This window comes from Aythya fuligula, chromosome 1 (assembly GCF_009819795.1).
Source record: "Aythya fuligula isolate bAytFul2 chromosome 1, bAytFul2.pri, whole genome shotgun sequence".
Taxonomy (NCBI): Eukaryota; Metazoa; Chordata; class Aves; order Anseriformes; family Anatidae; genus Aythya; species Aythya fuligula.
This window is the reverse complement of record NC_045559.1, coordinates 75,327,071-75,348,961: the sequence shown is the minus strand read 5'-3', so window position 1 is coordinate 75,348,961 and position 21,891 is coordinate 75,327,071. Positions and strand designations below refer to the sequence as shown.

General features: G+C 42.6%; 1 protein-coding gene across 2 annotated transcripts; it reads right to left on the bottom strand.

Annotated features, from left to right (window-relative positions):
* Positions 1-751: 751 nt before the first annotated feature.
* TM7SF3 (transmembrane 7 superfamily member 3) lies at positions 752-20,518 on the bottom strand. 2 transcript variants are annotated; one of them, XM_032203129.1, is made up of 12 exons: positions 20,410-20,518; positions 15,052-15,206; positions 13,276-13,426; positions 12,738-12,858; positions 12,266-12,437; positions 11,054-11,231; positions 9,746-9,832; positions 9,250-9,330; positions 8,349-8,501; positions 6,921-7,018; positions 6,413-6,575; positions 752-5,256 (listed from the first exon to the last, which is right to left on the bottom strand). In XM_032203129.1, exons 1-12 carry the CDS (start codon positions 20,477-20,479, stop codon positions 4,994-4,996), a joined length of 1,692 nt encoding a protein of 563 aa, XP_032059020.1. In that variant the 5' UTR covers positions 20,480-20,518; the 3' UTR covers positions 752-4,993. The 2 variants fall into 2 exon arrangements, with proteins under 2 accessions (XP_032059020.1, XP_032059029.1); XM_032203138.1 differs by lacking the exon at positions 20,410-20,518 and adding an exon at positions 20,138-20,294.
* Between the last annotated feature and the right edge of the window lie 1,373 nt (positions 20,519-21,891).

The window sequence follows — 21,891 nt, the reverse complement described above, 5'->3', positions numbered from 1 at the left end:
ACAGATATAGCAGCATGCCTTTCAGGAGCCTGCATGGAGTCACCTTTGCAGGAGGGAACATCATTAATTCAGGGCAAACTCAGCTGACATTTAGAAGAAAACTTTAAACAACTGCTCAGCATGACAGAGAAATGTTCCGTAATTTCAGTCTTGAGAAGTATGCACTAACAACACTCCTCAGACTTCAGCTAGGGAACACTGCCACAAGGGAAATAAGCAGGACTACAACTGTGGTATGTTCCCATTGCCTTAAGGATTAGTTTTACTGTTTTTTTTTTTTTTTTTTTTTTTTTTCTTCTGTTTTTTAAGAAGACTGGCAGAACGACCAAGAGAAGTTCTTCACAATGCTCCCACCACCAAAAATGCCTAAATGTTTGAGGATGGCTATTCTACCAACAAAAAACCCACATTATGTTTTTGAAAATTCAGCTGGAGGCTTGAACTTCTAACACCAATGAACGCAAGGTGATCAGTGACTCTGGTTTTCCAGTAACATGCTGTGGAACACAGTAGACAATTTTAAAATTAGTTATATGCAACTGCTCAAATCACCCAAATTATCAGCTAGGCAAACAGCAGCTGCCTTCTGTGATATGCACTGTGCTTTGTTTCTTCTTGTACATTACTTTTGTTGTTATTTCAGAGCGTTCAGGATAAATTGATCTAACGTGCTCAGAAAGAGCTGGAAAGACAGTCATTATTGCAGAAGACTTTAAGGGTAAGCTAGAAAAACTGGAAAGTGTGTGGTGCCTTTTTTTTTTTTTTTTTTTTATTTGACAACACAGACTTGAAGGAGCTCAGGAAGACTGAGCTCTGCAAAGCAGATAGGTAAGTACACATACACAACTCCCCCCCACCTCAAGTGAGCTAATTTAATGCTCTATTTTGAAGCTGTCTTCTAGTATGCATGGAAGTACAATTCCTTGCATACTCAAGCAGGAGGCACCTCTTATCTGCCCATAGCTATATGTTTGTAGACAAGGTCTGAATCAGTTAAAATTTATTATCAGCAACAAGCATCTGCTTGAACAAATGCATTACTTTGACTTGTTGTTTCCAACACAAACTGAAACAAAGCCTACTTATCAAAGGTGTGGAAAGGGACAAAAAGGCTCAGCCTGAGAGCAACAGCACAGATCTTGCATTAGACACGGGAGACCACAGCAGAGACTGTGGGTCCCGTTCTTCCCTCAGCAGCGCACAGCACTCATACATACTCCTAAGTACGCAAACCACAATGCACTGCTCCTCTCCTACCCAAACTCAATGCCAATGGTTTGGTTCTCAAATGGTTTTAGAGTTTTAATTTAAGAATTGCTTTGTCCTTTGTTTTGGTCTCCAGTTGTTTGGGACAGTTTCGGCAATGCCCGAGTGCTTCAGAGATCAGGGAAATACACATCCAGTGACTCATTCTCAGGATAAGCAAGGACATACTGAACTCTCTCAGCAGTACCAGGACAATGCCAGCCAGGTGATGCTATTCACAAGACCAAGATTTTGTTTTAGACCAGCAGTACACAGAGTTTACATTCTAGTCATGTTTCTCATCCCAGAAGGCAAAACATTAAGCAAGGCCAAAGTTTCCTCACAAGTCTCTATCTCAGGGTTTAGCATTACCCATCAACTTGCCCCCCAAAACAGCTTCAGGTGCTTTGTAACTTGATATATACAATATATTTTTATCACCTTGCTGAAAGGATCTAAGAACAGTAACCAGCACATTTTCTTCTTCCTAAGCACAAGCAGCATGCACTAATTACATTGGAAGATTTCAGCACAGTTCTTTCTGATGAGGAAAGTCACTTATGCAGGCTATAACTGCAGAGATGATGAAGGAATGATTATTTTCCAGGTCCCTTCCAATAGTCTCCTATAACCTGTTCCCAAATCAAAGCCAAAGCACAGAGCTTAGGGAACAGGAAAGTTTGTCTTTCCCCCATCTAAAGTACACCACAGCACAGTTTGCTCCTATTTTGAGTCATGCTTTCTGAAGATTTAGGGAAGCAGATAGGAAAGCTGCCTTATCTGTATTGTGCTCTACAGAACAGCGGAGCCAGGCTGGGTTTCTGTTTTCAGAACAGGAAAGAGACTATAATACAAATGAAGATGTTTCTTGGAAAAGATCAATGCTCTTCAGTCTAGTTGTGCCACTGCTTGCTTGAAAACTGCAGGAAGAAAACTCCAAAAATTCACCAAAGCAGTGATGACAGGCAAGTAGGAGCAGCAGGAGGCAGATCACTGTGATCCAGAAGGCTTCAGCTTACATCAAAGCACCTGACTTCATAGGCAACTCACTACCTATAGTTTTGATTCCCAGGAAGCATCAGATATCATCAGTTTAAGCTAGCACAACTGCAAGGTAATGCAGCTAACACAACACAGCACAGCAGTAAATGCTTCCAGTGAGAGATCTACAGTGAGCAGTTTTCTGTAATGCAGAGCAGGCTAGAATCCAGTTTTCCTTCTACAACCACCAAGTGGGACAGAAGACAAGGCCTTAAAGAGCTCCCCCAGCACTGCAGTGGATCAGTATGTTCTGGTAACTGTCACTATTAATCACTATGGCTTACAGAATAGGGAAATAATCCCTAATCCATCTCTATCAAAAGACCATCTTCAAGTCAGGATCTCAGAAGAGTTCAAAGTCTAGTTCTGTCCTAACCTTCCTATGGCATTTCACAGACTAGTTTACAGTCAAAAACGTGACAGCTATTTTTTCCTAAAGCTTTGTCTAGTGAAGCAATAAAACATACCTCTTCAGGTCATGCATTCATATAGAACATAACTAGTCCCAGCCTGGACCTCTGGGTGTCACTGTGAGTGTACTAAGTCTCTATAACAGGTCAGCTAGGCTTCCCCACCTCATTCTTTGAGGGTCTAACAATTCAGAACTACTACTTTTTAAGTTAGCTTCAGCATTTGGGATTGCAGATGTGAAACTGAATTCAGCATGAAGAGACCCCTTTAGTTACAATATTATTTCAAAAGACATCTTTATTATAAAAGGATAAAGAAAATTAGAGTTAAACTTGTTTCTTCCAGAATGTTAGTCACAGCAGTTATTAAAAACAAGGTAAACATGTTTAAGAGTATTTGTATATCAAATAAGTGTTTGCTACTTAGTCAAATACAACAAACATGCTCAGTATCAGTGCAGTACAGGCAGTCAGTAAGCATCAGTCCACCAGAGGCCAAAGAAGTTCCTCATTTTCCGCAATCTGCCACACAACAGCAGAGTGAAGCAAGACCCTAACTGCAGGATTTCAGCCTTGCTCAGCTGTTTCAGGTAAGTATTCCAGCTCTAAGCAGTTGTGGGATTTCTCTAAACATCAGATCAGCTTAGTCACCTCAGATGCTATGCCATGCTACAAAGTTTCACTCCTTAAAGAAAGGCCTACTAAACTGAGTCACTTTAAAGTCAGTTCCTTTCTAATGCTAGAATGTTTTAAGCTTTCAAATAAGTCCTTAGATAAAGTTTTTCGCTACTTTTCTGACAAGAGTTGTTTCAGATACACTTGCTGCCAAGACTTTAACGTGGTGGCTGAGAACTGAAGTTTCACCATAGCTATTCACTAGCAGCAGTTCCATGCAAGTAGCAGAACAGCCATTCACCTCCAGACACGAAGGACCACCCACTTTGCTACCCACACTAGAAGTATAAGGATAGTGAGGAAAAAAAAAAAAAAAAAAAAAAAACACAGAAAGAGCCACCATAACCTGCATCAAGACATGGGATACAATACTTCCATTACTGTTTAACGCATGACAGATCACCACGTAAACATTAAAAGGTGAAGAGCAGGGGTGGGCAGGGAAAAACCAACATGCTCAGAACTTGTGCATTGATGTGAGCCAAACCCACAATGCACCAGTTTGCATTTTGAAAATGGCTTTTTTTTTTTATTTAAGGAAGTGAATAAAGCCACCAAATAAGACGCAATTCTCCACTGAACACAAGAGTGGTCCCTTAGCTCTTTTTACACTGCATTCTGGTTTGGGCACAGGTAAAACTGGTAAGGAACACAATCAGTCAGCAAGGATCCTGGTCAGTATTTTGCCTGCAGTACGCTGTTTTCACCCCCTTAAAGGCAAAAATTAGAAGATATATTGATTAAAAAAGAACAATAGTGTTTCATCCAATCTCAGGAAAGACTGACATTGGCTACAAAGTGCTTATTCCAGTTGTTCTCTTATGACAGCACCCTATCAATAAAAAATGATACCATAGCTGAAGCAAGTCACAGGTTCTTCAGAAAGCAAACAAGGAGGCAAGCCACTTGCGTTCTCTTAGCAGTCATCTCTGTACAGAGACCAGATATCAGTTTGCTACAGAACCCAATGAAAGAGAAGGTCTTATCTTAGATCAGATCCACTTCCTGAGCCCAAGTATGCTCACTTAAAGTTAATTCAGTGCAGTTTAAATTCAAGTCACTTAGTATAGCTTGCAAGGTTCAGTAATACTTCTTGGAAACAACTGTCTGCAGCCACACATTCTGTACCTATTAGAAGATGATACTTCAGCTCCTGCTAGAAGAACCCATTCTGTGTATGGCCCTTGTCTTTCTTCCCTTGCAAGATGGCAGACTGCTCACCTGTGGGAGCAAGTCAGGCAATATTTTGGCAGCCACCTTCATGCTGCAAGGAAAGAACCAATACCATACAGGCTACTTTTGAAGGGCTGTTTGATATTTCATGAGCTTAAACATTGTACTAGCTCACCACAAGATAAATACCTGTACACGACCTTTAAAACAAGATCTCTGCAGCTAGACATACACACTTGTTACAGCAGTCCAGGTGGGCTGTTGAGGAAAGTCACAAAACTGCATGTAGTGTACAGGACAGATAACTTTCCTTCCAGTTTGAAGAAGCATCATCCTCCAATTAAGCAGGACAAGCTGGCAGTGCTAAAAGCCTGCAGCACTGGCTGGTTTGCTGGTGATCAGTCATCTTGCCTAAGTTCTTCCTCTGTTCCCACCAGTTATTTGGCAGGTTACAGAAGCAATGGAGTTCTTTCCCCAGCTGGCTGCTCTTTCTGAAATATCTCTTTAATCTGCAGCAGCTTGCTATGTATCCTCTCTCTTAAGGGACGGATGTGATGGCTAGGGTCTAAGATATTTGTGCTTCTGCGCTCCTTTTCCCGTTTCCAGATGAGATAAGGGTGTGGTGGGAAGGGCACTTCACTTCTCTCTCGACGAAGCTGCACAGTCACTCCACTGAGGGCCAGCATTATCCACATTGCCAGAATAATAAAGTCTAAAGAAAAGAAAAGAAAAACACTGATTCTGGTAAAGCAGGAACATTACTTCCTGTCAAGTATTCAAGGCAAGACTGGATGGAGCTTTGGGCAACTCGATCTAGTGGAAGGTGTCCCTGCTCATGTTACCAATTAGATGGACTTCAAGGTCCCTCCCACCCCAACCCATTCTATGATTCTGTGATTTGTACTTGGGCACAAACACTTAAGTTTAAATACAGAAGGGAAAGTATTGTCCCTTATCATCCTCACATGCAGGGAGCATCCATGAAAAGGCAAGAACAAAACAGAGTTGAAGCAAGGCTATTCAGTCGTGGCAGTCTCTGACTGCCACTTGAAAACACATCAGTCTGAGCCTGAAAAGCATCTGGAAAAAAAAAAAGAGCATCTGAAAAGTAAGTGCCTTGTCACATGATATCTGCTAGAAGCTTCACATCGGAGTCATAGATTACAGTATCACAGATTATTTTGTGTTGGAAAAGACCTTACAGATAATCTAGTTCCACCCCCCTGCCATGGGTAGGGACACCTTCCATTAGACAATGTTGCTTAAAGTAACATAAAACATGACCTTCAACACTTCCAGGGATGGAGCATCCACACCTTCTCTGGACAACCTGTTCCAGTGCCTTGCCACACTAAGTAAAGAACTTCTTTATGAAGTGTAATCTAAAATCTCCCCCTTTCAGTTTAAAGCCATTACCCCTAGTCCTATCACTACATTCTTTGATGAAGAGTCCCTCCCCAGCTTTCCTGTTATGCCCTCTTTAGGTATTGGAAAGTGACCATAAGGTCTCCCTGAAGCCTTTTCTTCTCCAGACTGAAGAACCCCAACTCAGCCTGTCTTCACAGAAGTGCTCCCACTCCTTGATCATCCTCATGATCCTCCTCAGGACTCTTCTAATAGGTTCATGTCCTCCTTATTATTTGGGGGCCCCAGAGCTGAACTCAGTACTCAAGGAGTGGCCTCACCAGGGCCGAGTACACAGCCAACTCAAACTTGTGTATCAAATTGTGTATCAAATCTCACACCATACTTACGTTCTTTTCATCCATTCCTACCCTCAACACACACTGTTAAAAAAGGAACCAAAAGTGCAGTTCTCAAACAAGCATTTTTTATACTAGTTCTAGAAGTCTAAGAAGAGCACTCACCATTTGTTTGAAAAGGCACATTTGTGTAGGCTCTGCTGAAGTAATCATTGAGGATCCTTCTAAGTAGGTCTAAGGTGATGTAAGCAAGACTTGTGTAGATGTAACAGGCAATAGCTAGGACCACTGAATAAGAACCTATTATTCCACAGGCCAGTAAGTTCAGCTAGAGGGGGAGAAAAAATGCAGCTTTAGGGGATTGATAGCCACCACCTTAATGCAATACTTCCTATCAGTTCTTCCACAAGCAGCTGGCTGCCCACACCTCATTATCCAGCCATCCTATTAAGACAGGAGAGGTAGAGCAATAGAACTGTCAGCAGGTATTAGGTGTAACACTAAAAAAAGAAATCCTTTGCTTATGGACCAGTTAGCACAAGTAACATTGAACAGGAGCTCCCTAGAACTTGTCCCCTGCTATATTAGATCTTTTACACACATCCCACAGTAGTGCACTTTGCATAGTAGTCTGACACCCCTTCCCTCCTCCTTCCAAGGACAGATGACTTACAATTCTTGGACAGCCAACAAAAAGCACTGGAATCATCAAGGCTATAGAAGAAAAGGTCACCCAGAACACAACATCATCCCGGAAGACCCTGTAGTCTCCTGCAAAGACACCATATTCCACAAGTAGCTTACTAGCATTAGCAAAGCATAATCACTTTTTTTCTAAGAGGGTGGGGTATGCTTTTCCCCAAAGTTTCCATGTATTTAGAAATATCTGGAGAACAGCATTAAAGATACATTTAAGCTCAAATGTAAATTCAGATGCATTGTAGCACTCATCCAAAACATGAGCAGAAACAGAGTTCCAGTACAGGTCCTGTACTATAAGCTGGAACAGCAAATCTTGTCCAAACAAGACTTACAGTATATGTTACTCATTTGATGTGAGTGAGAAGTACCAGAGTACTTCTGCCTAGTAAGAAGCCATTTTATTGGCCACATACGTTTATAATCTGTAAGTGTGCATAAATAATCTATAAATGTGTAGGTTTATCTAGGGTCGGGTGCAAGTGCAACCGCCATATCACTCAGCAACAAACTCTTCTGGCTTTAGAAAGTAATTAAGTCACTTGATTAAACGCCACTTTGTTTCCCCCTGCTTTCAAAAGACCTGTCAGTTAAACAGGGGACCAACTGATCCACAGTCAATTCACTGTTTCACTTAATGAAGAACAACCAGGGACTGCACAGATTACCACAGAAACATAAGCCAGCTCAAACAGACAACTGTAGAAATGAAGAACTGCCCCACCAGCAGATCTTAAGTAGGAAAGCTGGAAAGGAATGCAGTTCTGAGATTTAAAGTCACAGCAAAGAAAGCAGTACAGTTGGTGCTCTCACATCCCTGGGGGAGTTCATCTCAGCAGCCTTGCTTGCTTTCATGTGATTTGTCTGCTGTTCCTCTTAATAAAGAGATTCTGAGAAGCCTGATGATGTCAATTCAACTGTAAATACAAGTTTGACTCCTACAGTATAGTGCTGCCAGAGCCTTGCACTGTGGTGTGGTGAAGAGTAACAGGCAAGAGCTCCTCTTGATCTATGATGCCTCCATGCCTGAAGCCTCCGAGTTAGACTGTAGATTTTCTGTGACGTTCTCTGAATCAGAGAACAAGACAGACAGAAAATGCTTGCCTGGAGCACAGCTGGTGTCAGACTGCTGAAATGCAGGCTGCTTGTGTGGGAAGAATAGGCAGTTTCCTTTTCCCACAAGTACAGATTACCCTAAGTAGTTTCAATTGCAGCACACATGAAAGAAAGCTTCAGAGACATCTCTATTCCTCCCAACATCAGGAAGGCAAAAAAAAAAAAATTAAAAAGCACACTAATATAAACCAGAGAACAGCATTTGTTCTGAAGCCTTGCAGTGTCCCTGTAATACAGCAGTGAAGTATCACTCAGTCACTTTGCAGCAGAATATTTCAGTACATACCTAGTGGAGTAAAGAAGACCACTGATGAGAAGAGAAATCCCAGCACCAGTCCGATAAGCAACATACAGAGTAAGACAGAGCCAAATCTCCACCAGCTTGCAACCAGCAAAAGCCCTCCAATAATCCCAGCTACTGCTGTCAAAATAAGACGCACTGGAAAAAAGAGGGGGAATTCTAAATTAAGAACTGTAGCAACACCCTGAAGACTTCAGTTACTGTAATAGCCTATTCAAATAGATTTACTTGCATACTTGATTTTTGTTACCTAATGAAAGCTTTCTGAAACTAGCTCACATTTGTGCTTCATGCATCTCACTCGGGTTCCAATCAGCAGCTGAGGGTATGCTACTGGGAGAGTGCCATAGGACCGTACTGACGGTGTTGCTGCTATGCACAGTAGTACTTTGAGTTCCTAGAGCAGTTATGGTTGCAATAGGTAGTGCACCAGAAAAGCAGTTATGAGGCAGAATGTAATAGAGACACAAGAACCAGTTCTTGCTAGTCTAATAGACAGGATGCAGACCGCTTGATCGATTTTACACATGCAACCTGCATTTGATCTGAAACTGAGGTCCACCCGTTCTGAAAGAAACAAATGTTCTGGGAATTTCTAACATGCCTCCTTCCTGAGGACCGGCATCTCCATTGGATAGACAGGCAAATTTGTCTGTCAGTGTTGCAGCTATGAGCTCCATTTCATTGTCTGAGGTCAAAGACAACAGTTACTCTGTTGCATACTCAGTGTTAACCTATTCAAGCTCAGTTCAAGTACCCATGTACCATGCTTTCCTATCCTTCCCACAGCTAGCCAGCTGCAAGCACAACTAAAATTTTACTTAAAGGATCCACAGCAATAATGTTTCAGGAAGAGGATGGGGGGGGTATCCTGATATCTACTCACCATCATAACCAAGGCCAGTTACCCTAGTGATGAATACAAAGGAGAAAAATCCTGTGATTATGAAGCCCATGAAGAATAAGTCTAGAGAAAAGGGAAAGAGATTCAGTATGCTGTCATATCACCCCATAGCAAGCCTATTTCTGTACATCTTCAGACACCTTTGTTTTACAACAGGGAAGGGAAATCTCAGCTCACTAGCTGTTAAGTACAGGAGAAGGGACAGGCAACAGTTGGTTCTGGAAAGGGCTCTCCTCAAGCACATCAAATAAACATGATTTTTGCATGTTCTCCATCATGCATCCTAGTTCTAGATACCTGTTCTTCAAATACCAGAAGCTTCTTGTTCTGCACTTACAATCTCTGATCCTGTTAGAGCACAGCAGTGGACCTAACTGACATGTAATTGCTACCAGGTGATTCTTCAGCAATAGCGCTACAGGTCTAAGGTACATCTATGAAATTCCAACCAGATTTATAATGAGAAAAAACTCAGTACCTGTTTTCCAGAATCTGTGTCCAAAAAAGCAAGTGAAGAGGCCAAGAACAGCAAGAACAGTGAAGAATATTTTGGTAGAGAGTTTGCCTACAAGAAGAAAAGGTTATCAGCATTCCTATCTAGTAGTCCCAACAATGAGACTAACAAAGTCAAGTTACCACTGTTGGTAGACTCAGTAATGGTAACTGCTACTCCTTCAGACTCACTACGCGAACAGATCTACAGCATCTGACCTAAAAGATACCTTAATAAAACCTCCAAAAGAATATTTAACTAGCTCTAGTCTGAGTACTAAGTCAAAAGCTTCCTCCTTATTCAAGGGAATGAAGTTTCTGTAACTATTAGCAAATTACAGCTGCTTAACTATTTGTAGTACCACCATTACAGATTTGAAAAAGCTCTACTCAGCTTTAAAATAAGGACATCCAATCGTCTATAGAAGTCAGCACTGCAGGGCTGGTGACCCAGACAGCAGCTATGATCTTTATCTTTTCAGCCTTCACATTTACCTCCCTTTAATACAGTTTTCTGTGCAACAGAAAGGACTGTTAGTACCCCAGTACAGCTCACCTCTGTCTCCTAAGAAGAATTCTTACTGTCATTTACACAATTTAGAACAAGTAGACTACATTTCTCTAATTCAGAAAACTAGGGAAAAGGTTTTTAGCCCTGATAATCTCTTATGGTGTCTTATGACACTAAACTCGATGAGCTACTTGTGTTATAAGACAATTAGGAGGACAAGTCTTACTTTGTAAGCATATTCTATCCATTATTCTTGTCCTTCCCACGATCATAACATCAGCAGAAGCTTTGCTCAAATTCTATTGTCATATGACTTTGTAGAAAGTAGCATGACTTTGTAATCACATTTCTACTGCTGGCATTATTTTCAGGTGACTGTCTCCTTTCGAAATATTTTTATGTTACTGACTCCTGTTAGCACCAATGCAGTTCAGAAGATAAAGCTGGGCCCTAATCCAGCTTGTGTTTTTACCAGCTTGGTTTCCACATGCAGCACCTAAAGCACTACAAAGTGATTTAAAATTATGTATCTAGTTCAAACAGAAAAAGGCATCAAGTTATAAGCCAAACATTAAACCTCCATTAAGTTAAGCTTTCACTTGCTAATAGCTTTCCTTAGATTTATTTTATCATTCTAGAATTTCTCCTCAATCAAGAAGCAGACTCAGTTATAAAGCAACAAAAACATATCCAGGCTATATACCACATAAAAAGCACCATTCAGTGTGCTGGAGCACAATGAGATTGAGATGAGTTGGCAGGGACCTACAAGTCCCAACTTACTGAGAGAAGAGCAGTTATCCACTAGGTCACCAAAACTGCAGGCATACGTGTGCACAGGTATGTATGCAGCAGAAGTATTCCAAAGAGGATCCCATACTATGACATTGTAGATCACACCTTGCCCAGGGAGTGAGGAGAAGTAGACATTGGTCTTATCATCAGTTGTCAATGTAAGCATCTGGAACAAAGAGTATTTTTAGTCACAAATAACTGCCTGTCACTGTGTCTGATGGCACATTGTGTCCATACAGCCAGACAATACTCAGCAGCTCAAGAAAGATGACCAGCAAGAAGCCAGCAGCTCTCCTATTCTGAACAAACATCTTAGCATTATTAATTGAGGCATTAAAGGCTCATAGGATGGACTCCACTTCCTCCAAAAAACAGCAACAATTTCTGACAGCACGTAAGATTCTCCCACCAATGTTTTGTTTCTCCTTATTTGAAGAGAGTCCAATTTTCTCTATCAGTCTTCTTAATCCAGGTCTGTCCTCAGAAGCAGGTAGGTAAGGCTGCCATCCCACTCCCTAGCAAGACCAGACAGGTCATGGTCACTGACATTTTCCCCCTCCATCCATTCCAGTCTCTTTGCCTGGAGTAGGTAAACATGATGCAAGTGTTTGCTGTCATGTTAACTCTTCATGTCACTCCAAACTGGGGTCAGCACCTAGTCCAGTTCCACTACACTGTTTCTTGCATTCCCTGCTCAGTCCTCAGCATCTGCCAGGCATTGTAGGAGACCACAGTGATGTCAGAAGCAGCTCTACTTCTGGATTAAGAGGTACTCAATGGCAATATTGCTATAGGTAAACTAGCCTCAACATCACCAAATGATTACTGTGACTAAAGCAGTATTCAGCAAGTAAGAAGACGCTGCAATAACAACTTACTCGATTAAGAACAGGCTACACGACAAACACTTCACACACCCATCATTAATCTCAACCTAATATCAAAGACCATTGCAAGAGGTCTCAGTCCCATGACATTTCAAGCTGTACTCACTAGCTTCCTCTCCCAGAATAGCCAGTGGCTGCCATTTCGTGTGCAGGTGCTGTATACTTCCTAGCCAGAAATCCCAGATACAAGCAGGAAGCCTCAAGCATCAGCAGCTTGCCTATATCACCACTCAAAAATGAGAGGCACAGGGGAGGAGAAAGTTTAATACAATGTTACTGCTAAGCACCTGGTATGCTGATGCTTCATACTTACTTTAACACCATTAGCTTTGATACTTCGCACCTCAGACATTTTCCGTATGTGGCTCATGAGTACCATCTCAGAAAGGTTGTTCTCTGGTAAGAAGTACTGGTAGACATCATAGCGCAGCCGCCATCTGGAGTTCTGACCAGTCCCTGAATCACAGGCTGGTGGATTTGCTCCTCTACAATTAAAAAAAAAAAAAAAAAAGTCGACTACAAGCCCAGCACAAGCCTCCAGACAGATAATCTCTCCCACAAGATGCAACTTTCAGTTCCTGTGTAACCTCCTCCCCCCATCCTTTTTTTCTTCATTTACTTTTTAGATTGCTGGTTGCAGCAAACAAGATTTCCACCAGTAGTTGATGTTCAACCTTTCCAGCAGAATCTTATACTATGATTCTAGTCAAATATAGGATAAGGGAGGTCTGCTGAGTACACTGTAGTCCATATTTTTTGTTTTATTTATTGAAAAACACACATACCTAGCATATCCCAAGTTTGCAGGAGCAAACTTAATGTGTATATCAACCAAGGTATAGTCTAAGTAAATGTTGGGATCCACTTCCAAGTCAAATTCTAGATTGCAGCCTCCAGGTATAGGATCTAGAAAATAAGAAATAGTTAGCTGTAGTAGTATTTACTTCATCCTTACACAGCTTGAAAAAAAGTGTTAAGACCTCAGCAACACATGCATTTGCAGGCAGGCATATTCTGCTTGCTGAGAATACAAAACTGTCAGATTCTACTCTTGCAGATGATAGAAGTGGTTTCACTGCAATCACTAACATAAGCCCTGATACACAAGCACAGTGTTTTTCTACTCTAAGGCTGAAGTCACAACAAGAACAAACAGTACATCCTATACACAAGTCTCTAATGATCCCAAGCTCTGGTAGCTCACAGTATCTCCATCATACACTTGCACCACGTAAGAATACTACCTCTGAAAAGCCAACACTAACACTTAATTAGCTTGTAGTAGGCAGAGCTGGTATTCTGTCACAAGAAATAAGACCATACCTTTCTCCATATATGGAATGGAGATAGCTGTGCTTAGCACCTGGTTAGCATCCAGTGACCGAAGGTACCATGTACACACACTCTGCTGAGGCCGAAGGATAGAAATCAGTCCTTTGTCTACTCCAGTTCCTGAGCTGTTTGCAGATGGATTCTGGACAGAAATGGATTATATAAGCAAGCAGTTCTTCAGGACTGTATGTCACTATAACTAAACATATTGCACAGTAGCCCCATCCCTGACACAAACCTGTAGAGCATGCACCTCAGTGCCAGCTGCCACAGATAGCTAGAAGGTTAGAGCTGAAAAAAAGAGCAACCTCTGACACCATATATTGCCCAACTCAGTCTCAAACTTTATTGGTTGGACTTTTGAGCCTACCAAAGAGTTAATACCACAAGCAAACAGCAGAGGTTTCTAGCTAGTTAAGCCTAATGCCATACAAACATGCATTGACTAGTAAAGATATAGATGGATTAGAATAACCCTTACAAAAAGCTGTGAGGGCACGAAAGAGCATCCTGGGAGCTGAAGTGCACAAACACCTTGCTATCTCCACCGGGAGGGAGATGATTGTGTAACAGCTGGCTTTTAACACTAGCCATGCCACACAGCTCCCCCAACACCATCCCTTTCAGAACCAAGAGCCTGGAGGAAAGATCTGTCAGCAATAGCAGCACCACTCTCATGGCTGGAGCAACCAGCTGGCCTGCAGTCAAATCTATTTCAGCATGGAAAATGTGCTTTTGTCCAGGACCACCACAGTTATCAGAGGCAACATTGCAAGGAAGCACTTTGGACCTGGCAGGCATTAAGGTCTGGCTCAGTTGCTCCAGAAGCAAGCCAGCCCTAGAAGCAGTACAGCCATATTTACATAGCTCTTGGCCTGGCAAGCCCCATGCATGCAAGCAGGGATTGAAATGGCAGCAGAAAACCCTATGACTGGTAATCAAAGACTGAGTAGGTGTAGCAGTGGTGCCTTTGCCCCGTAATCCTGGGTATTTCAACAGTATAAAGGAGACTGAGCTGGGCAACTTGTGTACCAGGTTATTCATCTTTTAAAGTTTCCCAGCATAGTTCTTGGCACCCAACATATTCTTATTTGGAATACAGTGATGGGAAACAGGATGGCAGCTGTCAGGTCGATACCTAGTACTTTCAACATTGAGCAGAATGTAGTCAAACACAAGTTGCTGGTTTACAGCATCGCAGAAGTATTTTAGATTGCACCTGAGTAACGATAGGACAAATAGTGGCTAGTGTATAGCAGTAGGAATGCTTGTGCTGCTGGCTAGAAGTGACAGCCTTCACTTGAGTACCATAGAAGAATTTCTCCATATGCTACCAAACAAGAATTAAATTCAGGAGCAGCAGCTGGGATAACAATACACTAACTGCAGTACCTATCTACAAGCCACATGGACAGACAGATGAACATCCCAAAGTGGTAGATCTTAGCATAACAAGGCTTCTGGGATATATGCTTATCATGAACCCATTTTTAATCAAACACCAATGGACATGGTCAGCAGTCATATGTCAGAAGCACCACTCCCACCAAGAATGAAGCCTTGAAGCTCTGAAAACTTTGCCATCAAGGCTTCTAAAATAGCAATCATGACACATGAGCAAGTAATATTTAAGTTTCAGAAATGCATGTTACTTGCATGGCTATGTAGTACTCACATAGTTTGAATTCTGTATTCCTATGTGTAGGAGAGCTCTCATTTAGGGAAAGAGCATAGTATTTGATAACAGAAATGACACTCTTACCATACCTTGTCAAAGGATATCACCACGCTGTTTTGCTGTGCATGTACTTGAAAAATAACAACTGTCACATTGCTTGCAATGTTCCTGATTACAGCTTCTACTGGATTGGTCTGGTTAAGTAGCACATTTCTGAATTTTCCCAGGGAGAGCTCAAGAAGACCTGCATTCCAAAAAAAAGAAAAAGGAGGATCTACTTTTTTTGCCCACATGAGAAGCAGTTCTCAAGAACAGCCTGGAAGCTTCCAGTAACCCAATAACATACTAGCTGGGAACAAAGCAAGACGTTTTATACTGCTTGTACTCAGTAAGTTATGGCTGCAGAAGCTCCTGCACACGGAGGTATACCTACAGGGACATGTGCAGGCAGAAGCCTCCAGACAGCCTGGCATTCACCTAAGCACACAGGACTTGACTTCCTGCCAGGAGCTCTGTCCAGCTCCAACAAGACACTGCACTGGCTTCTCACCTGCAGCTAATCAGGGGCAAGCAATAATCACTAAAGTAAATAATATCCTGAGCTCTACTTGCTCTTTTGCAAACCCAGGACAATATGCTTGTATTAGCCAGCCAACTTGCCCAGTTGGACTTCCTGGGCAAATTTCCCAATGATGGGAATTGGGTCAAATCCTACAATAGAATCAAGCCTGCAGTTTAAAGAAGTATACTCACCCACTTCCAGTTCACATGTCATTTGCTCCCATGCTATTCCTAATTATTAGGGCTGTTGTACCCTTATTTATGCATCTAAAGTCTAATGACTTTAGAAGATGCAACCAAGACCATTTCTTCTTAGGATGCACATAGCTCTGTCACCTGCTGCCTTTTTAATTTAAAAAGAGACACATGACCCAGGATATAAGATCCTTTGAGAATCAGCTTTGGCTTGTTGTTCAAGTCCCACAAGAAAGCCTGGTTTCTCCCTGTGCTGTGCTCTTGGGGGACTGGGGATTTCAGAGAAGGGAAGAGAAGCAGCTGTAAAGAAGCCACAAGATTTTCTTTTGTTGAAGAGTGGACAGACTAGATGCATGTGGCAAGCACGATGCCCTTCAGCTTTGCATTCTGATGCTTCATAATAATTCCCCTTCAGGCATGCAGACACAGAAACCCAACTGACCTAAAGCTTATCAAACAGATGCATATTACTTCCACAGCAGAGTTGCCTCTTCCAGCACATGGGTTTATACCATCAAGTTACTCTGTGCTTCTTCTATTCAAGTACAAACAGCACTGTCCCACGATCGCTGTCATGGGTGTCTCAGGTGGTCTCCCTTTCAAAAAAAGGGAAGTCTTCTCATTCAGAACTCTACACTCAGTATTCCATATCCCTTTCCTGTTACTACTCCTTCTCCCCGGACAAGAACTGCATCTCTGGCCAGCTTCTTTGCCTTCTGAAGGCATGTAAACAGAGGTGAGCTCCTACATTTATACATCATCTACTCTTATCACAGCAGTGAGAGAGAAAGAAAATACTTTCATCTTGCTAACTTCAGTGCTTACCTTGCTCCTATGCTCACCCCAAAACTTCGATGATTACCAATAAAACCCTTGCTGAAATATGAATCAGACTAAAGATTTTTTTTTCTATCCTATCGCCTGCAGTTTATGCTAGGGTAGAGAAGTTTCTACTGCAAGTTCTCAAGCATTAAATACTAATGTAAAATTAGAACTACCAAAAGAAAAGCTTTGAGTATTTTTCAGTTTCTCATGAAGTCCTTTGAGCAGTATTCAGACATCCCCCTCTCCACAATACTTCTTTCCCCCTTAGCTCTTACATTTTACCAGAACTGCAACTAACTGCAAAAGCTAGAGAAGGGCACTTAAAAAGCACCAACTTTCTATGCACTCAAATTTGATGTGAAATTTAGAATACGGGAAAACAACTTTGAACTTTAAGGGCAGTTTCCTGAACTGCAGGAAGTTCACCAAAATGGTCTTTTAAGGAAAAACTGAAACCATATACATCCTCTCTATGCTCTAAAGCAAGGGGGAAAAATAGCTCTGGTCTGCTTAGTTTCTCACCTCCCCTCTGTACTTACACCCAGAGGCCTCCACATATATAAGAGCGGATTTGTCAGCAAGACATGCAGACACTACTTCAACATGATCATGGGACTCTGAATGTCAGAGGCACTCTCTGAAGTTTAATTAGCGTGGCAAATTAAGGCATGGCATTCTACATTTCTTTAGTGCTTGCATAACTTCTCCTAGAACAGCACATTTCATTTTAAACCAAAGTCTGACAGAATAGTATAGACTCAGGATAAAGAACAAGAATGACTACAGACAGCCAAGCTAGTATTTTTCAGCTTGCTTACTACAGGCTCCTTGAACCACACTTCCACCTAGGCTTGAAAGATCACTAAGGAGAGTTCACAAACACTGTGAAGCAGCAGAATCTTTTAAGCAATTTGCTGGAAGAACAGTTGCTACATGGCCACAGACAATACCACCTAAAAGCCTTCCTGCCTTCTCAATTCGAAGAAGTCATTGGTGGTGCTCCTAGGCAGACTCCGTGGGACCTAGACAAAACAACCTACTCACAATTCCCCAGGGCCATCCATCACTGGGCTGCCTGAGCTACATGGGGCTCAGTGGTGGCAGAACAGCTTTGAAGGGCAGAAACCAGAAGCCTCCATGAACATAGTGCTGGCCACAGCACACACGCTTCGGCTCTGTGAACACAGCATGCCAGACAGGGCTACTAAGAAAACACTATCACAGAAATGAGCCAGAAACAAGATCCAGGCATCCCAGCTTTATTTCTTTTTGTTTGTTTTTGTTTTTGCTCCACTTCTTTTAAAACAGTGGAGATCTGGAAACTGCTGGTAAGATGCCAGGCTAAACTCCTCCTCTCTACAAGAGGAGGAAGTCTGAAGGTCGATGCGTGTGGTTTTAGATAAGACACAAGAGAGGAATTATTAATATTACAAAAACTATCAACTGAAAACAGATACTTCAAGTCAGTATTATTCAAACTGAGCAAGAACAAAGTTGGAGTACTTAGCATGTGTTATTCAGTGTACCAGTACCACCAATACTAAGACAGGAGCACACACAGAACTGAGAAGCAAAGGTGGACAACAATCTGCTCTGTCACCCCATGTTGCATCATTTCTCCCACTAACTAAATGAGCAAAGCTAGTAAAGACAGCAGAGGAATTTAACCTCTCAGAGCTCTGTAGAGATCACAAGTTATTACTCTAAGAAACAAGGCAGCCAGCTCTGCAGAGGCTTGGCATTTTTTATTCTTTCTCTATGCTTGCTGGAGAAACTGCAGATCAACAGCCAGATCAAATCAATTCCATTCTGTTGAACCATTTCCATGCTGCTGATTCAGTGCCAAGCCCTCAGCTCATTTGGTACTTTAATTGAGCCACCCACCCTCCCAGCTCCAATAGGAAAGTGTCATTCCCCATTGCCAATAAAGAGTTAACCACATGAGGTTCTTGGTGACACCCTACGGCTCAATTCAATTTCCATTAAGGTACTGAAGAAACACCTTTGTTGTCCATGCAGAAACAGCCCTTTACCTGCAGAGCCATGCTCAGTCAGTATACATGTCTCAGACAAAAGTTCCCTGGTCAGAAAATGCCACAAGGTACAAGTGACCAGCTGCCACACTCAAACTGCAGAATAGCTTTATGGGAAACTCTTGTTTTAAAAGGCTGTCTCTGTATAGACTAAACAGCTAGCACAAACTAAGTAGATCCAGATATGCCAGGGGTGAAGGAGCAGACGGAAAGCAATCATTCCATTGCTTCTTGTTTTTGCATGACTATTAGTAGAACTGTAACTTATTTCATATTTCATAAGTTCTATTTCATAAACGTGGGGATCCCAGGAGGAAACATGCGTTCTGTTTAATATACTTCTGCATAAATACTCAGTTTAGATAGCTGCAGCCCATCAGAGCCCCGGAAAAGTAATACCAGCCATCAAAGGCAGATTTTACTTGTCAACACTTTAGAAGTGAAGTGGGATCTTCTAGTATTAGGAGATAGCAGAAGCCATCTCCACAAACCTGGATATCCCAGACTGAACAGCCACAAGACAATTTCAAATCAGTGAACCAATAAGTAGGTGTCCTTGTTTAATGGGCCTAATAACAAGTTTGGGTTTGGTACACAAATTACACAGCTTATTAACTTCTCATGAAGGAGATATTCTTCCTCCCCTTTACCCTCAATTCTGCAAGGTGTATCAAAAAGTTACTTCAAGGCAAAGCAGCTGCTGTCTCACTTTCATTCTGCCTTTGTAAATACTGTTAAGAAAATAAACTAAATTTAAGATCCATCTTCAATCAAGTCTGTGTGAGAAGTTGCTTATCAGCATCTTTTAATAAAGAGATTGAGACCTAAGAATACTGAACCTTTATTCTCAAACCTACCCACCACCACCAAGTACCAAGCTGAAGTTCTCAGAACCTGCAAGAACACTAGGACTAGAGCAGAAAGAATACTTGCGCACTTGGGACTGATTCCAAAGGCTGTCTTGCAGCCTTGCAAAGCATCTCGAGAGTAGATTTCTCCTTCTGGAGAATTAAACTTTGTTCCATGCTAGCTTAGAAGAAAAACTAAGAGGAGGCTTATATCAGCCCTAACATACAAGACTGCTTGCTTATCTCTGAGGAAACTGCTTATTTTTTCCTTTATTTGAACAACAAAAAAAGGATAAGAGATTAATGATAAGGAAGTAAGCGCCTGTTAAATCTTCACAAGATATAATCATTACAGTCCACTTACTTTCAGAGATCTATTATAGTCCCGTGCATGCACACAGAGGAATTACAAAAAAAGCCAATGCTTAATAAACTGAGATTCCATCAGCAGGCCAACAAGTCATTTTAGGATCAGAGTTCCAAATATTTGGTGGTTTCGCTCATTTCCTTGATTTTAAGAAGCTAGTGGTTTTCAGCCTGCAATTGGCAAGGTGCTGGGAACCCACAACCTCTTGAGAGCTGTCACAAAAAGAAGCAGTTAACCCTCTTCCCTTTCTGATATGAACTCTTAGTCTAGTGAATGCCACCCTGTTTCCTCAAAAGGGACAGAGCTCTACACCATACAACTCCACACCCCTCAGCCTACACCATACCCTGTAGCAGCAGGACTGTAGGCAGCAGATCCATCAGATTGTTCAAACGATGGCGTCCATAGCTAATAAGGTGCAGGGCTGTTATTGCAGTAAGATGCGTAGCTAATACGGTGCAAGACTGTTAAACAATAATTTAAATTAAAAATAAAAAGTGGGGGGCGTAAAGCACCCTTTTCCCGCAACGAACCGCACTCGACCAGCTCGCTCCCTCCCGCCACGTAATGGCGGCCGCAGCCCTCAGCCTCCCTCCCCAGCCCCGTCTCCAGGCTCACCTGAGGCGCCGGCCTCTCGTAGCGCCTCGGCGAGCCCCAGGAGCAGCAAGACGCAGTGGGGGAGCCGCATGGCGCTGAGGAGAGAAGAGGAGAGGAAGATGAAAAAAGAGGCAGGACGCTGACGATAGAGCTGGGGCGGGCGGAGCCTGCGAGGGAGCGCTGCGCCGCCTCGTAGGCTCTGCCCGGCCCAGGCCGTTCTCGCCTCCCCTCACACACCTGCCTGAGGTAACGGGGCATAAATGCCCCCAAAACTGCTTTTATCGGCCCCAGCCACCTTCCCCGGCTGTGTGGTGATTTCCACGGCTAAGATTGGTAGTGGTGGTGGTGAGCTTGGGAAGATATCCGCGCTGAGGTGTTATGTAGAGGGGGTGTCAAATTATTATTATTATTTATTTATTTAATGCACTGGTGTTTTGTTTTCACATAGTCTGATAAAGCACAGTACAGACCCTGAGGTTGCTGGTGTGCTTAAGGTGCTTCTGGCTGTGCAGGTGATTCATGGGCTCGTGACGAGATGATAGAAGGCAAATTAAAAGTCTCTTTTTCCACTTTCCATGAGTTTCAAGATGATCCTGTTGCTGTTTCTGCCTTGTTTATAAACTTATATTCTAACGTAGGCTCTGAAAAGCTTTGCAGACTCCTCCCTGTTTTGTTGAGTGTGTTTTTCCCAGCTTGCTTTGATCCAGTTTCCAGTTCAGATACAAAAGGAAGCTGCAAGCCTGGCATAAGAACGCAGCGATGAGCGCTGGTCTGCGTTTAAGGCTGCAATCATTTTAGACAAGTGGCTTTTCTTTCTTCTCTACATCTTTGCCTGCTGTGATTGGGATATCCTTTCTCTGACAGGATATCATTGAATCATAGAATCATTAAGGTTGGAAAAGACCTCCGGTATCATCTGGTTCAATCATCACCCTACTACCAATTCCACTCACTAAAACATGTCCCTAAGCACTAGGTCAAACCTTTCCTTAAACACTCCCAGGGACGGTGACTCCACCACCTCCCTGGGCAACCCGTTCCAATGCCTGACTGCTCCTTCTGAGAAGAAATGTCTCCCCATTTCCAACCTGAACCTCCCCTGGCACAACTTGAGGCTATTCCCTCTAGTCCTATGACTAGTTATCTGTGAGAAGAGGCTGACCCCCAGCTCTCCACACCTTCCTTTCAGGTAGCTGTAGAGAGCAATAAGGTCTCAGCGGAGCCTCCTCTTCTGCAGACAACCCCAACTGCCCTAGTTCCCTCAGCCGCTCCTCACAGGACTTATGTTCCAGGCCCTTCACCAGCTTTATAGCCGTTCTCTGGACATACTTCAGGGCTTCAATGTCCTTCTTGTACTGAGGGGCCCAAAGCTGAATACAGCACTGGAGATGCAACCTCACCAGAGCTGCAGAGCATAAGGGGATGATCACCTCCCTGGTCCTTGCTGGTTATATATCTAGTTCTGCCAGACAGGGTTCCCACAGTTCAAAGTCTGTGTGATAC

Excerpts from the sequence above, each read along its gene's own strand:
- TM7SF3 (XM_032203129.1), bottom strand. The coding sequence starts at position 20,479 with ATGCGGCTCCCCCACTGCGTCTTGCTGCTCCTGGGGCTCGCCGAGGCG. Across the intron at positions 9,833-11,053 it reads GGATAACTGCTCTTCTCTCA|GCAAACTCTCTACCAAAATA; the intron begins GTAAGTTGGGAC and ends TTCTTCTTGTAG. Across the intron at positions 6,576-6,920 it reads TTGTTGGCTGTCCAAGAATT|CTGAACTTACTGGCCTGTGG; the intron begins GTAAGTCATCTG and ends CTCCCCCTCTAG.